Source organism: Ailuropoda melanoleuca, chromosome 13 (assembly GCF_002007445.2).
Source record: "Ailuropoda melanoleuca isolate Jingjing chromosome 13, ASM200744v2, whole genome shotgun sequence".
Taxonomy (NCBI): domain Eukaryota; kingdom Metazoa; phylum Chordata; class Mammalia; order Carnivora; family Ursidae; genus Ailuropoda; species Ailuropoda melanoleuca.
Genome location: NC_048230.1, coordinates 21,418,921 through 21,433,290, shown reverse-complemented (window position 1 = coordinate 21,433,290; position 14,370 = coordinate 21,418,921). Strand labels below are relative to the sequence as shown.

At 43.9% G+C, this 14,370-nt stretch overlaps 1 protein-coding gene across 2 annotated transcripts in view; it reads right to left on the bottom strand.

Moving 5' to 3' along the window:
• Window positions 1–509: 509 nt before the first annotated feature.
• The window catches only part of SPOP (speckle type BTB/POZ protein), a 62,570-nt gene continuing 48,709 nt past the window's right edge, over window positions 510–14,370 (bottom strand). Inside the window, exons 7-11 of one of the 2 annotated variants that reach the window (XM_002923735.4) lie at window positions 10,406–10,583; window positions 7,540–7,595; window positions 6,717–6,839; window positions 2,836–2,978; window positions 510–1,546 (exon numbers count right to left, since the gene is read on the bottom strand). In XM_002923735.4, the coding sequence (XP_002923781.1) occupies window positions 1,402–1,546; window positions 2,836–2,978; window positions 6,717–6,839; window positions 7,540–7,595; window positions 10,406–10,583 (645 nt within the window). In that variant the 3' untranslated portion in view covers window positions 510–1,401. The remainder of the gene's footprint in view (window positions 1,547–2,835; window positions 2,979–6,716; window positions 6,840–7,539; window positions 7,596–10,405; window positions 10,584–14,370) is intronic. The other variant, XM_011230461.3, reaches the window with a different exon arrangement.

Here is a 14,370-nt window from a genome sequence, read left to right as displayed (position 1 = left end):
GGAAAGTCCACTCCCATCACTTGCCTTGGCAGAGGCGGGAGCCTGATCCCTCATTAGAATGTGGCTTTCGAGAAACTCAAGGAGGACAAGACACTAGTAGATGCTGGGAGCTCACAGAGGCAGCTCGGGATGAGGGAGACGCGATAAATCCCCACGGATAGACATTTCACGTATAATCTGTGCAAGCTGAAGGATCAAACTAGGCCTCTGAAATCCCTTAAGGAATGCAGACCCAAAAAACCAGCCAGGTGAGTGAAAAAAAAGACCAGAGATACCACACAGTACAAAATAGTAATTATTTATATTTTCAAAAAGAAAAAAATTAACATTTGGAAGTTCTCCCCTGCAGGAAAGGGGTGACTTGGAAGGAACAGGACTGGCTCCTATGCAGGTGGCAAGTCAGGTACAAACAGCTGAGCAATCTGGGCTGGGGTTTTTGTCACACAGCATTATAATAAAATTTCCTTTTCTTTTCTCTTCTTTTTGTTCTGTTTTTGTTTTGTGTTTTATTTTTTTAGAAAAGGGGGGGAGGGAAGAGAAATAAAATCAGAGAAAAATGCCAAAAAACATTTCCACAACATCTAAAAACAGAGAACCATAGTTCTTGTCAAGACAGCATGAATTCTGGATGAATTATATTTTTTCCAGTTTTCAACACCAATAAAGATTTTTTTGCAAAAGCCACCACATCAGAACACGCATCTTCCAGCTCAAATAACCTCCTTCCCCTCTTGCCTTCACTTGTCATTTTTCATAAAAGGATAAAAGGATGTATTCTGTTCTGGCAAACAATAAGTGCTAACAACAAGAGAGCTCTTCCGATACTTGTGTGGTGGTGAGGAGTTGTCGCAAATATCCAAGTTTTAGCACAGCTGGATGGACTAAAATTTCTCTCAACATAAATACTACTGGAATCCACAAACTGATTTTTGAGAAATTCTGCAAAAATCCTTTCTTCTTTCCTTTTCTGTTCCCTTCTCTTAAAACTAAATGTCCTTTTTTTTTTTTTTCCTCTCTCTGTTTTGCTCCAGGCACCTGACGATCGGTCCTGCTCGGTCGGATGCAGACAGGTTTCTCCGAAGTACCACCGCTGGGATGTCCTCAGGGCCGGCGCCTAAGCTGAACCCCCCAGATCAAACTCGGCCAGGCCAAAGGGAACACAGTGACGCAGCAACAGGGTTTTCATTAGGTTGAGCAGCCCCAGGTCCCGGGCCCTTCCCTCCCCCCACTTCCCCCAAGTTTATTTAGTGCTGTTTTAAAAGTCTGGGGGCCACGATGCCGTCTTTTGCCCCCACAACAGAGTCAAAGCTCCACAGATTGCGCTGTCTACCTGGTGGTCAGTGGCAGCAGCAGTGGCTGCCGCCGCAGGAAAAGAAACGGAGTCTTACGACAGGCGGGCTCTTAGGACTGCTTCAGGCGCTTGCGTGGGGGCCCCAGGAAAGGGCACTGTGCTGAAGCCAGGGAGCGGTATGCCTCAGCCACCAAGTGCGGGTGTGACACCACCATTGACTTCCACCCGGAGGTCTCCAAGACATCTGAAGCATGACTAGAAGAAACGTGGAGAGATGGATTACCAAAGGCGCATGAGAGGGAGGGAGTCAACAGCCCCCAGGGCAGTCCAACCTCCCAGAGTTCACTGCAGAGGGTGCCACTGCAAGAACCACTCAGGCAGCCCTGAATATACACGGAGTCTGTCTGACAACATGCAGACAGGTGACCAGGTTGGGGCGGCTGCAGCTCTGAAAACCTGCACCTTGGCCCTGATACACTCAAATACAAAGGGTGAAATGTTCCTCAGCCCCTTCTCTACATCGTCGATGCTCTTTATATCCACTGGTGATGCTAATACAGGGAAAGAGCGAGCGCTCTCCCAGTCGGGCAGCTCTGAGCTCCCATCTGGCTTTGCCATTATTCTGGTCCCTGACCACAGAGCAAGCAGATCATAGCCTGGGGCCTAGTTGATCAAAAAGGAGGGGGTCATAACCCCACATCTGAAGAGCACCAAGCAAGCGTCCAGCACGGAGCAGGCACTCACTAGAAGGAACATTTAGATGTCCCTTCCCACCCGCCTCTGCCGTAATTGGTAAACTCCTTTGAAGCAACCTTACATCGAGGAAGCTGATTCCTGTTTGGGGTCATTTTCTGTGTTGAGTAATGTTCACCCATCAACCCGGCAACCTTTTAGACCTGCCTCAGCCCAGAACTGCTGCTGTGAGGGCTTTTTAAGGCCTGCTTCTCCCCCTTTGGATTTTCCCCAACTTTTGTTCTCCAACAGGCAAGGGAGTAGAACACGTCCCGCTGAGAATTACTGCAGAAGGTAATACGGCCAGGTCTTTCGTCATTTAGGATGAAGGCACAGATCTACTGGAATGAACACTTCCTTTCCCAAACAGTATTTAACAACCTCGACTACTGGTTATCCCTTCTCTTTTCCCCACTCCACAATCAGCTGTTAGATACATTCTACTAACTCATGCAGAACACACCTCTGTCCTCCCAGAGATCTACATGTCTTCTACTAAGCCCAGGAGTGGGAAGTGAAGGTGCTGCCACTCGGGGCACACCGCTTTTCCAGGCCAGCCGGTTATCATGCCATTGTTTCCCACCACCGCGAGGAAGGAAAACACCTCGCTCACCAATTGGATTAGCCCCACAAGACAAAGCAAAACCATCTTCCATCCTGCCAAGCTGAAGGGAAAGATGAAAACCCTCTACTTACTACTACAAGGGGCTAATGAAGCCACTTGCCTGTTTTACTCACTAATTCAAAGTCTTTCTCCTTTCTCTAGCCAGCCCAACTCTCCTGAAAGAACAGCTTTTAAGATGCCGACTCACTAGTTGATGAAATCCACCGCCTGAGTTTTCAACTGATCGGCGCTGTGGAGGTCAGCCAGGATGAGGATCTCTGCGGCGTTCTCCACGGAGAGGTTACTGCAGAGGGCGTCCTCACACATGACCTTCAAGCGCTCTAGGGCGTACTGTAAGACACAAGCACGGCTGTGGTCAGGGCGGGAGCGCGTCTGGGCGGCCGCCGCCGAAGCTGTGGCCGAAGCTGTGCTCCTCAGCGGGGCCCCACGGAACTGGACCCCCGAGCCAGACTGCACAGAGCATGGCCAGGCTACTGAACTACGGCAGCGAGTGATACAGCACAAGCACGCCCCAAGGCTGAAAGGAAGACCGCGAAAGTACCGAGCATGGCTGCCATTCAAGTTCTCAAGTCTACCGACTAGAAAAATGGCCATTAGGGAGCACACCCACGTCCTCAAGTTCACCTGCCCCAGGAGGGACTCACGTGTTTCTTGGACCACCACCACCTACCCTCCCCTACAATGAGGCGTAACCCTGCTTCAAGCCAACGGGACATTACTTTTTACATTTCTGCTATCCTTTCAAGTCACAGCCAAGCTAGCATGAAGCACAGTCCTTTCTACTTAAGCGATGTCACCAGCCCGGCAGGTCTCTCAACTGGCCAACTGGGCTATGAAAAGGAGCCCCGTGGGGACTGTCACCAGCATCTCTGCCACTAGCTGGTCCTGAATGAGGGTCAACCAAAGGCCTTCTTTTAAAGAGAAAGGGATAAATGGAGTCCTCTTTACTGGGGTTGAGGTTAAGATTCTCAGGGTAGGAACAAAGCAGCAGAGACCCTGGATCCGGTTTTGGTCTAAAAACTTCCTATTTTCCAAGGGTATAAATGTTCTGGAAATGAAGGTCTAGGTTAACACTGGGTTCCTCTGATCTAGCTGATTTGTTTTGATGCCACTGTACTATGTGCTCTCGGTTATGAACTTACTAAGGAACTTCAGGAGTGAGGAAGAGGAAGGGATAAAGGGAGGCACAAAATAAAACATCATTAATCAGTTCATAGGAGAGCAGTGTGCTTTAAGGGTACCCACAGCATCCATATCGGTCCCATCTTGAGGACCTCAGAATTCAATGACACAATAACTCCTTCAGGCTGAATCATGGCAATCAAACCAAGACAATTTTATTCTTATGAATTCTGGGTGAGGAGGCATATCTGTTGGCACTGTGATCTCCTGCAGCAAAAGGAGAGTTTTATTGGTTTTGGTGCAGCTTTAATTTTTTACATTTGAGTAACTGGAAAACAGTTTCCATGGAAAACAGGAATGACACTACACAAGCAAGAAATTAGGTTGCCGTTTTTGTTTCAAAAGGCTGGAAAAGGTTGAGTAAATGTTCAGTCTTTATACAGTGCTGCACAGAACATTCCTCTTATCCTTTCTCGATACATTCTTTTAAAAGGACTTTTACTGTGAATAGTTCTGATCCCTACTGCATAATTAGACAAAAGTAGCCATTCTTGTCCCTTGGGGGACAAAGTTTTTTTCTTAATTATGCTTCTGAAAAACCTGCCTAATGGCTGTACTTACCCAGGAGATTGAAATTGTGTCTCCCAGGCCGGGCCAACGTGTTTTGTTTTGTTTTTGGTCTAATTACACGTGTCCCCCCGAGACTGGAAAAGCTCAGAAGAAGCTGTTTCAGCCTCTTGGGTAAATTCTAGGTGTTTAGATCCTTCCATGAAAGATTTCTTATTCTGTTTTCCTGAAGCTCACAATGAGGTGTAAAGGTAAAAATGTTTTCAAATAAGCTTGGAGCAAAGACTGTCTGACCGGAAATTCTGAATGGGATTTGAAAATGCACCCTACACTTCTCATTCATACATTTAAAGCACTGCTGGGATTCGACTACTTTATCTTTTAAAACTGTGAGTTAACACACTGTACTGAAAATACCATCCACAGCATGTCAGTGAGGCTGATCCCCATGCTCTGTGTACTTATGGGGGCTCCCCAGTAGGTTCTCTGGCTGAGGAGCAGGAATGAAAACCCAGGAATGACCCAGACGTCAAACCCTGGCTCTGAGAATATATACTGCTGAGCCTCAGTATTTCTGTCTGAAAAGTGGGCTTTTTGATACCACTCATCCTTACAGGAGCTAGAAGACGAGGGGGATAAATACCTGGGGTGTACAAACTTCGCTGCACGTCAGAAGGCAGGTGCGACAGGATCAGTATAAATGCATGTTTACGAAACACTGCGTTTTCTACCTCTCTCAGAGCTCCCAGCATACACTGTCATACTGCCTCCACTGACAGCACCATCTCTGTGGTCAGAACGGAGCCAGACTGGGAGGGTAGGGAATGCTCACATTGCCTAACTGGGTTCATAAAATCTTGAAAGGATACAGCTACTATTCAATCCTTTCAAACCTAATCAATGAGGGTTTAGGGGCCTCATCCTCTACAAACACTCCCAAAAGCTGATCAATAAAGAACGCTCCACTGTCGAAACACGCACTTCCTCTGTTCTCAAGGTGCAAAGAAAGGTGGAAGGAGACTCTTCCTACGGGGAAGTCCTGGGAAGGCTCTAGCGCCCTCAGGTGTGAGCCCGCTCTGCCCCCAGATGGGCGCCGCAGCGTCACGGCAGGAAGAGGAGCAACACTTCCCGCCGGGAACGGTCTTTCTCCCGGGGTCTACTACTGGCCACGTATAAGCTCTTTTAAGAAAAACTCTGCAGGAAAAAGTGCCACCCAACCCCCCAGCATGTGCTTCCTCAGACCACAGGGCCTTGGAGGACAGGTTACCGAGCTCTTTGTGACACACCTACATAATGAAAGTCAGTTTACCGAGACGTGTTTTGGGGGACACTAATCCCCCGCGGTGATTCTTGAGGAAAAGGATTTCAGGGTTGACTAAGTTAGAGAAATGTGGTCTATTATATTCTTTAGAAAACTCAGAGTGCACATTAACATACTAAAAAGATTCTGAGAAATCTTGCAGTTAAGACAGCAACACACAAGAACCCCAATTTGACTTGTTTAATCTCAGTGTTTCATTAACATTTTCCCCTAGACTTCTTTTGGGAATCACTGGCCTACTGTTTTTGGTCCTTACCCTAGTTCCTTGATTCTAAGAGCCGTACTTTAATTTTCACACTTTAACATTTCTCAAACTGAAACGCGTCCTGACTGACGTGCGCACTTACTGCAGTAGTATTTCTTTTTTCCCAAAGTGCCACTGATCATCTTGTAATTCTGAGCGTGGTATATTTCAACAGCTACTTAGGTAAAAGTTGAAAATGCTAAACACAACACTGGGTGAAAGATTATTCTCTTACTGACAAAGTTTAAATAAAAGTTCATGAACTCAAGGGGAGGTGGGTGGGGGAAGGGTGAAACAGGTGCTGGAGATCAAGGAGCGCACTTGGCCCACGATGAGCCGCAGGATGCATGGGACTGTTCAGCACTATATTGTACACATGAAACTAATATGACACTGTATGTTAACTAACTGGAATTAAAAGAAAAACTAAAAAAAATAAATAAAATCCCTTACTATTTAGAAAGAAAAAGTTGATGAACTCAAGAACACTTTGTAAATTATAAAGCCAAAAGTTAGTATTATCTGAACCTTTAATATCACTGTGCTTACGTGTGAGATGGGGAAGAGAAGAGAGGTACACATCAAACTTACCCTTCTTTTCTATAATTAGGGGACCCATATAAGTTACTTCATTAAACACAGGACACTTTGGAAAATAAAAAGGGTGCTATCAATAATTGTAATCCAGGACTGTCCTGGCCACACTAAGATACATGCTCATCTTACCTACTATGTAACACAGAGGCCTAGTCATGAAACTCAAGAGGTCACAAACACTCCTCCTCTTGTGATTCCTTTTCTAGTCTTATCTCACCTTGTCAGCAGCTGCCAACAAATCATCAGCCATTTTGTCGAGGTTCGGAGCCTTCCCCGTGTAAATGAAGCACATCATTTCCTTAAAAACTTCAGGCTCCACATCATTGATTTCAACCCGATTCTATGCCAGAAAAACTGAAAATGAGAAACATTCCAACAGAACAAAATCCCTAAACAATTTTCATGTTTTTAAGCTCTGGTGAGAGAAAGGCTTGTATCATCTAAAAGCTAACATGAATGGGAACTCTCTCTTTGCCTTATTTCATTAGAACAGCCTCCTCTCCCATCATATGCACCACCTTTATCTTCTCAAATACAAGAGCAAGACGACTGTAGCTTTGATTTTTTGTTGTTTCTTTGCCTGAGGAGAAACACGTGTCTAAGACCCTCACCCAAAACTGGATGATCTACCTGGGATAGAGTTAGTCTGCTTTACCTAGAATGCTTCCGGACCACCTCTCCCTGCTCTCAGAAAGTGTCTGTTCAGAGAATGGTACTCCATTTTAATAACATGACTGGAAAAATAAATCTGGTGTCAAACTGGGAAATCATCTGGATCCAGTCACCTAGCTAAAAAGACGTATCTTTTTTTTTTTTAATTTTTAAATTTTTAATTTATTTATTTGACAGAGAAAGATAGCCAGCGGGAGAGGGAACACAAGCAGGGGGAGTGGGAGAGGAAGAAGCAGGCTCATAGCAGAGGAGCCTGATGTGGGGCTCAATCCTGGAACGCTGGGATCACGCCCTAAGCCGAAGGCAGACGCCTAACGATGCGCTACCCAGGCGCCCCTAAAAAGACGTATCTTCATTCTATAACATACCTTTTTGCTCTCCTCCATTTCATGTTCAAACATGGCACTAAAAACTGGAGAACGAGCTACAAAGTGAAAGGGAAACAGAGACAGATAAGGTTATCACAATGAAACCTCTTGGTTCTTCTGTTATGAAGAGGAGATCCCTTTCTTTCCTATCCCATTGCTACAGGAATAGGTCTTAGCCTCAAATTGTATCGGAATAGTAAAATTCCTCTCTTCTTACAATACACCAAGAAGTGAATACTACTACAGAGGGAGAAAAAGAAATCAGTACTTTCAAAATAATTTCTCATTAGCTCCATTCCAACCATTCACATTTGAATGAAATGACTCAAATGACCTATGCTGGATGACAACGATCTCCTCTGGGTGGATCTGGGGGTTCAAACGGAAGATCTTTCATGGTCTAAGCAGGGTGTCCTAATACCCAGATTTTTGCCTAGAACAAGGACACCAACTTTCTCCACTTCTAGGCACTGACCATACGGCAAGGAGGCCAAGCAGGGCTCAAGGGCACCCATGAACCAGATGAAGTGCGTGCTTGTATTGTCTGTTCCTTCAAGCCATGCATTCACAACAGCGATGATAATACCTCAAAGAGGCAAAACAATCTAAGGTGTGACAACCATCTGTGGTCCTTCACAGCTCAACCCTTCCTGACAAAACCTTAATCCTTAGTGTTTAATGTCTCCCGTTAGGAATATTTTGATATTTTTTTTCCCCTTGGGGGAGTGGGGATAATGAAAAAAGGTTGAGAAACGGTGTTCTAAGCCATGCCCATCGTGGTCTAATGAATACGGAAAAATAAGTCAACTTAATTTCAACCATGAAAGTAATAAAAGGCCTAAAAAATCCTCAAATTTTATCACGTTGTCCAATAAATCAGAGGTTTTGATGAACGTGGAGACTACCAAATTTCCACCTGAGGAGCACCGATGGAATATATAGTAGGACTCTGAGCTAACAGATAACCTGAACGTTGGCCTCTAGTTTATGTCCGAAAGGATTAATTTTGGATCTGTCATTTTCTAATCACATTATCTTGGGCAAATCACTTAACCCTCTGAAACTCAATATTTTCATCTATTCCAAAGGGACATTACTTCTCACTGCTCTTATTTCAGAAGGCTTATCAGTTATAAGGTACTAAAATAAAGACATCACAGAAGTTAAGACTAAAAAGGCTGTTGGCTTTTAATAAAAAGGGAAGGGTGCTAAGCAGCGGTGTGCTCAGAGGGTCTTCAGCGGCTGGACACAATGTACTGCTATGAGAATAAATAAAACCACCCGGGGGAAATAAGTAGAGGAAAAGAGAACTGAGGCAGACCCTTAGGGACACCAGTGTTGACAGGGACATGTGAAGAAGAGGGAGGCCACACACCAGAAGCAGCCAGAGCACCAGGAGAAAACCAGGAGAAAGAAGTCAAATTATATATGAACTAAGGAATCCCTCAAATTTAGGAATTAGCGGGTCACAGAACTTTGGAAAACTGCTTTCGTGGCATGGAGGTGAACTGAGGATAAGTGGGAGGAAAGAAGTAGAGACAGTAAATGTGCTAACTCAAGAAACTTAGCTCTATTTAAAGAGAAAGGGAGAGAGAGGGAGAGAGACAGAGGCAGAGAAAATGAATATGAATGAATGAATAACTAGAGGGAGACGGCTGAGCCAGTTTCCAGGCTGAGGGTAAACAGGCAATTGGAGAAAGAGAGATGGTGGAGATAGCAGACAACAAGGGTATAACTGGCAAAGTAAGGCTTCTGAGAAGGCGGCATGTGATACGAAACAGAAGCCGAAGAAACAGCCTGCTCTGGACACGAGGAAGAACACCTCCTCCACGAAGAATGCAGGGAAAATGCACGTAAGGCGACAGGCAAGAGCGGAGGGAGAAGGGCCTCAATTTTCTCTCAGAAGAAGTAGCAAGCAACTCTTTTAGTTAGGAGTCAGGAGATTAAAGCAGACTGGTAAACAGTCTGAAGTACCTGTTGTTAAGGAAAAAGAAAGGGAGCTAACAACGTATCTGTAGAAGAGTTCTTGGCAGTGCCGAGAGCCTAGCTGAGCGTGGAGACACTAACCTAAGAGTAGATGACTTCCTTTGGCAATAGACAGTAACACCTAGTTGACAGCAGGAACAGGAAGACGGTTAGATTGAGCCAGACTGAGGTTCTGCCAGGTGTGTATTTTAGAATGATAGAGCTGAGTCTTGGTAAGAAATTTGTTGCCTGAAAGTTCACGCAATTTCCTCTTATGTCTTACGGTCTGAACAGAAGTTTGTGGCTGACTTCTATGCCTTCGTGGGAGGTAAAGTCAGTCCTGCCTTATCAGCTCCTGCCCTTTGTCAGTCTTTCTGGTCTTAAGGACAACAACCTATTGTTAGAGCAGGACCTAATCCTCCATGTCACTACCAAATTCTCATTCTTCTAGTGTGTCTGTACTGAAGGAAGGGCTAATGCTCCAGAAGGGGGACTTAGCTAGATGGTGGTTTAGTCCCAAGTCCAGAATCTTCTCCACTACATTCTAAGTCCCTGTCTAGGGGATAATACCTTTTCTTAACCAGTGTTTTGACATCTACCCACTAGGTGCAAAGCCATTCAATACACATCATCATCTACTGCTTGACAATGGCGGCCTAAGTCCCCTAGAGAGTAGGGCACATCATCTAAGTCCCCTAGAGAGAGGAAAAACAAAAACACTTTTACGGAGAGTAGACTTTTTGTTAATGACAACTAATGCCCCCACCATAAAAAAAATATATTTAGTTGCAGGGTTTTTTGGTACCAGTTCAAAGAGCTGATGTTATTCAAAAGGTGATTACGCAGCCACTGTTTTTCCTTATTTCACCAAAACTAAAGCTTCCCGTGATTAAAGACCAACCTGCCAAGATAGCTTTGTGAGCCTGGAACTCCTGGCCAGCAACGCACAGACAGCAGTCCGTGAACCGGGAGTTCTCCCACAGTCCTCCCAGCTCATCGGCCAGCCGGCACTCAGGGACCTTCACCATATTCATGGTGTTCTGGCCGGAAATGTTGACGGAATCTTGCACCACGCTCACCTATGAAAGACAAGGAAACACAGTCCAAAGGTTTTGTTACCAAGAGTTTTCTTCCCAGCCGGAGAAGAGATGACTTTTACCTCAATGCTGTAGTACATTCGGATACAAACGTTAGTCATGTTCTCTTGAAACCACCTCCACAAATCAAGGCTTTATCCTGTGGATCAAGTAATTTCCAATCTGCCACAATCATACTTATTCTACGCCATCCTAGGATGGGAGGCAAAAGCCCCACAAATCTCCTCCTCCTCCAAACGCTAATAAACTCTGCCTCCCCTGCCTTGAAAACCTGGGCAAAATGGCGGGGGGGGGGGACGTGGGGGAGACAGGGACACTGACCTAAATCAACACACATTAAACCTCAAGTATTTACCTTATTCTGCCTTAAGCAAAAGGTTAAACAGAAAGAATTCCTATGGAGGGGCGCCTGGGTGGCTCAGTCGGTTAAGCGGCTGCCTTCGGCTCAAAGTCATGATCCCAGGGTCCTGGGATTGAGTCCCACATTGGGATCCCTGATCAGTGGGAAGTCCGCTTCTCCCTCTACCCTTCCCCCCTGCTCGTGATCTCTCTCTCACTCTCTTTCTCAAATAAATAAAATCTTTAAAACAAACGAAGAATTCCCGTGGAAACTACCATTTAAAACTCTCTAAAAGAAAAAAATCTCTGATAAGCCTAAAAGCACTTCACTTATTTTAGTTAGGTCTGGAACATGAAAATAAAATGCAGCTTTTCTTGGGCCTGGTAAATAAACAGCACTTCTTCAGAGATGTTAGTCTCATGTACAGAACTGGGCTTGGAAGATCTTCCCAGCAGTGGTAACCGGGTAGATATACCACACCACTGACACCCTTCCTCAGTCCTTTGTGACAGTGACCTACGAGAGGGCTGGCTCCAGCCAGATGTGCACTTACAGCTCTGGAAGAGAGTGACAACAACAAATTTACAGAGGGATCCAACTTGCCACTATGACTTCAATGGCAGCATGCTTTAACTAGTTGAATTAACTGTTTGGCCTAGATAAAAACCAAGGTAACTTCTAGATGGGTCACTGAAACTCAGATCAATTTGTTAGCATGCCAGGTACAAGGACGTATAAATCATACAGCATTCTAAAATAAATGGAAGGTATTGAACTGAAGGTAAGACCCAGCAGACCAGTGTTGTGCCTAACAACACCGCCGTGCCTCACCCCGTCCGTTACTTGAGGCTAGAAATGGCAACAGCAAAGCAGGATTCACACACCTTGAGAACCAGCTCCTCACTCTTGCCATATTGCTACAAATTAGATGAGAAAGACAGCTTAGGAATGTCCTAAATGACCCAAATTTCTCTCAACCTTCAAGATGCAAGTCATCCCTTAAATGCAGTCATAAACCCAGAAACGAAATGAATGCCCCGGCATCCAAAGGACCCGGAGTCTCTTGTGAAGGAGTGAGATGTTTACTATCAGGTCAAGAAATGTATTCATTTGTTGCAAACTAACCGTTACGATCTTGAGCTATGAAGCAGTAATCAATTATGAATGTACTTAACATTAGTAGTACATTTATCAGAGCCAGATTATAACATTATTTTAATAGCTCGGGACCCAGCACAAACTACCCCACAGAGATTTTCTCATGTCCTCTGTAGATCTCTAATTTGGTCTAGCCACTTTCTCATACTAACACCAAAAGTAGAAGTTTCCTGTTTCCAGTTATAGCCTCAAAATACTGATTAAAAAAAAAAAAAAAAAAGGAAAAGGAAAAGACCAATTAAATCCAACTTCCTCACAGGGAAAGGCAGGAATCTCTTGGGATGCCAATGGAGGGAATGGAGAATGCTTTTGGCACTGGATTCCTAAGCTTAAGTGAAAACAGGTTGACAGGAGCCCAAAGTCATTAACACTTGATGGCAATTTATTAGATGGGGTAAAATGAACCGGCAAGAACTAAGATGAATGTCAACTATGGTTACCAGTGGACCCTCTGCTGGTTAGATGCGTGCTTGGTAATGAGCGGGGTCCAAAGACTGTGATTCGTCTCGCTGGGGCAATTCCTCTCTGCAGACACAGACAGGAACATAGCAGGAAGGAGAATGTACCTTTACTGTCTGAGCCAGACTTGTTCTGTAGATATATGGATGCCTGGAGTCTCCAGAGCGCTGAATGTCTGGCACCTCTTACCAACATTAAATATGCTTAATTAAAAATAAATTTTAAATGGCATTCGCAAATGAGTCTTCAGAGGCCAAACTTTTAACTTAGGAAGGGATTGTTTTCCTCTGCAAATGATGATGCTAAAATGAGACCATTTTGAGAAAAACTAAAGATTTTTTTTAATGCCTATAAAGTTGACTATGGAGACTCATTCAGAATTGCAGCTGTGAAGATGACGTGACTGTGACATTTATGTCGTCTTATAAATGACTACATGAAAATGTCTCAGGAAGGCTGTATAACCCTCTACATTTCAAGTCGTAAACGGGCCTCACTTTTAAAGTCAATTCCTTTTCTTAAAAAAGAAAATTTCATAAAAGACTAAAGATGGTGCCAATTCATGTACATTTTATCTAAACATAAAAAGTCAAAGTAAGACCAATGGAAATATATTTTTTAACTTCTATATAATTAAAACAATCAAGGAAAAAACAGACTCTGCATACAGATGGTTTATAGCAGCAGCATTACGTCTAATCAAAAGACTGGCCACAATCTAAACGTCCACCAACAACAGAATGAATAAACAAACTGCTGTATATTCACACAACACACTATCACATAGCACTAAAAATGAAAGCACTAGAGTTACACCCACCATTGTATAACTGTATAAACTGTATAACTGTATAACATGTATAAATACATTTTAGATGTATAATGTAAAAAAAGCAATGTGACCTACACGACCTACACACATTCTGACACCATTTTTATAAAGCACAACAACAAGCAAACCTAAACCAGCACATTGTTCGGGCATACAAATAATAAACAAGGGAATGATCACATACAGCTTCCAACAGCTGTTCAGTATCATCCTCTGAGTGGGGGGGACAACAGGCCTAAGGGAGAGTGAAGAAGCATATACAGGTTAGCTTCAAGTTACTGGTGAGGCTGTTGGGTTGGGTGCTAGGTCCACCACAGTATGTTTATAACCTAAATAACATTTCATATTAAAATCACCATTTTCGTTAGTCAAGACCACTCAAATACTGTTGTTATCACATAATTCAACTAATACATCCAAATAATCCATTAATACAATGATTTTAAAAAAGAAGAAAAGAAGAAACCCATGTATTTAAAATTTGGGAAACATACATATTCCCAGGCTATGAAATGATATTCTGTTTGAGAAGAAACGGGATACTTTTAAGAGTCAACTAGTGTCTACATGGTTCATATCTGGTATTTCATACTTCATATGATATTTCATATTTTAACTTTAACTGCAATATCACAAATGGACACTGGAACCTTCCACCTCTCAAAGGTACGTACAGTGAAGGTAGAAGATCTGCACCTTTATTGTTAGTAGCTATTTGTTTTCAACATAAACAAACAGGGAAGGGTCAAGAGAAGCTAAAACATTTCATGCAGATTTTCTATGAACTGAACTATTAAAGAGAAAATTTAAAGTGTACAGCCTTCCTGATTCTTTCATTACCAAAGTAAATACTCTCTGTTACGAGAACTCGGTAGAGCCCCGTGCTTCCTTGGGGTGACTGGCATTCAGCCCCACCCAGCGCTGCGCAGCTGACTAGAGGTGGAAAATGCAGAGCTGACCTGGCCTGACACTAATTTGCG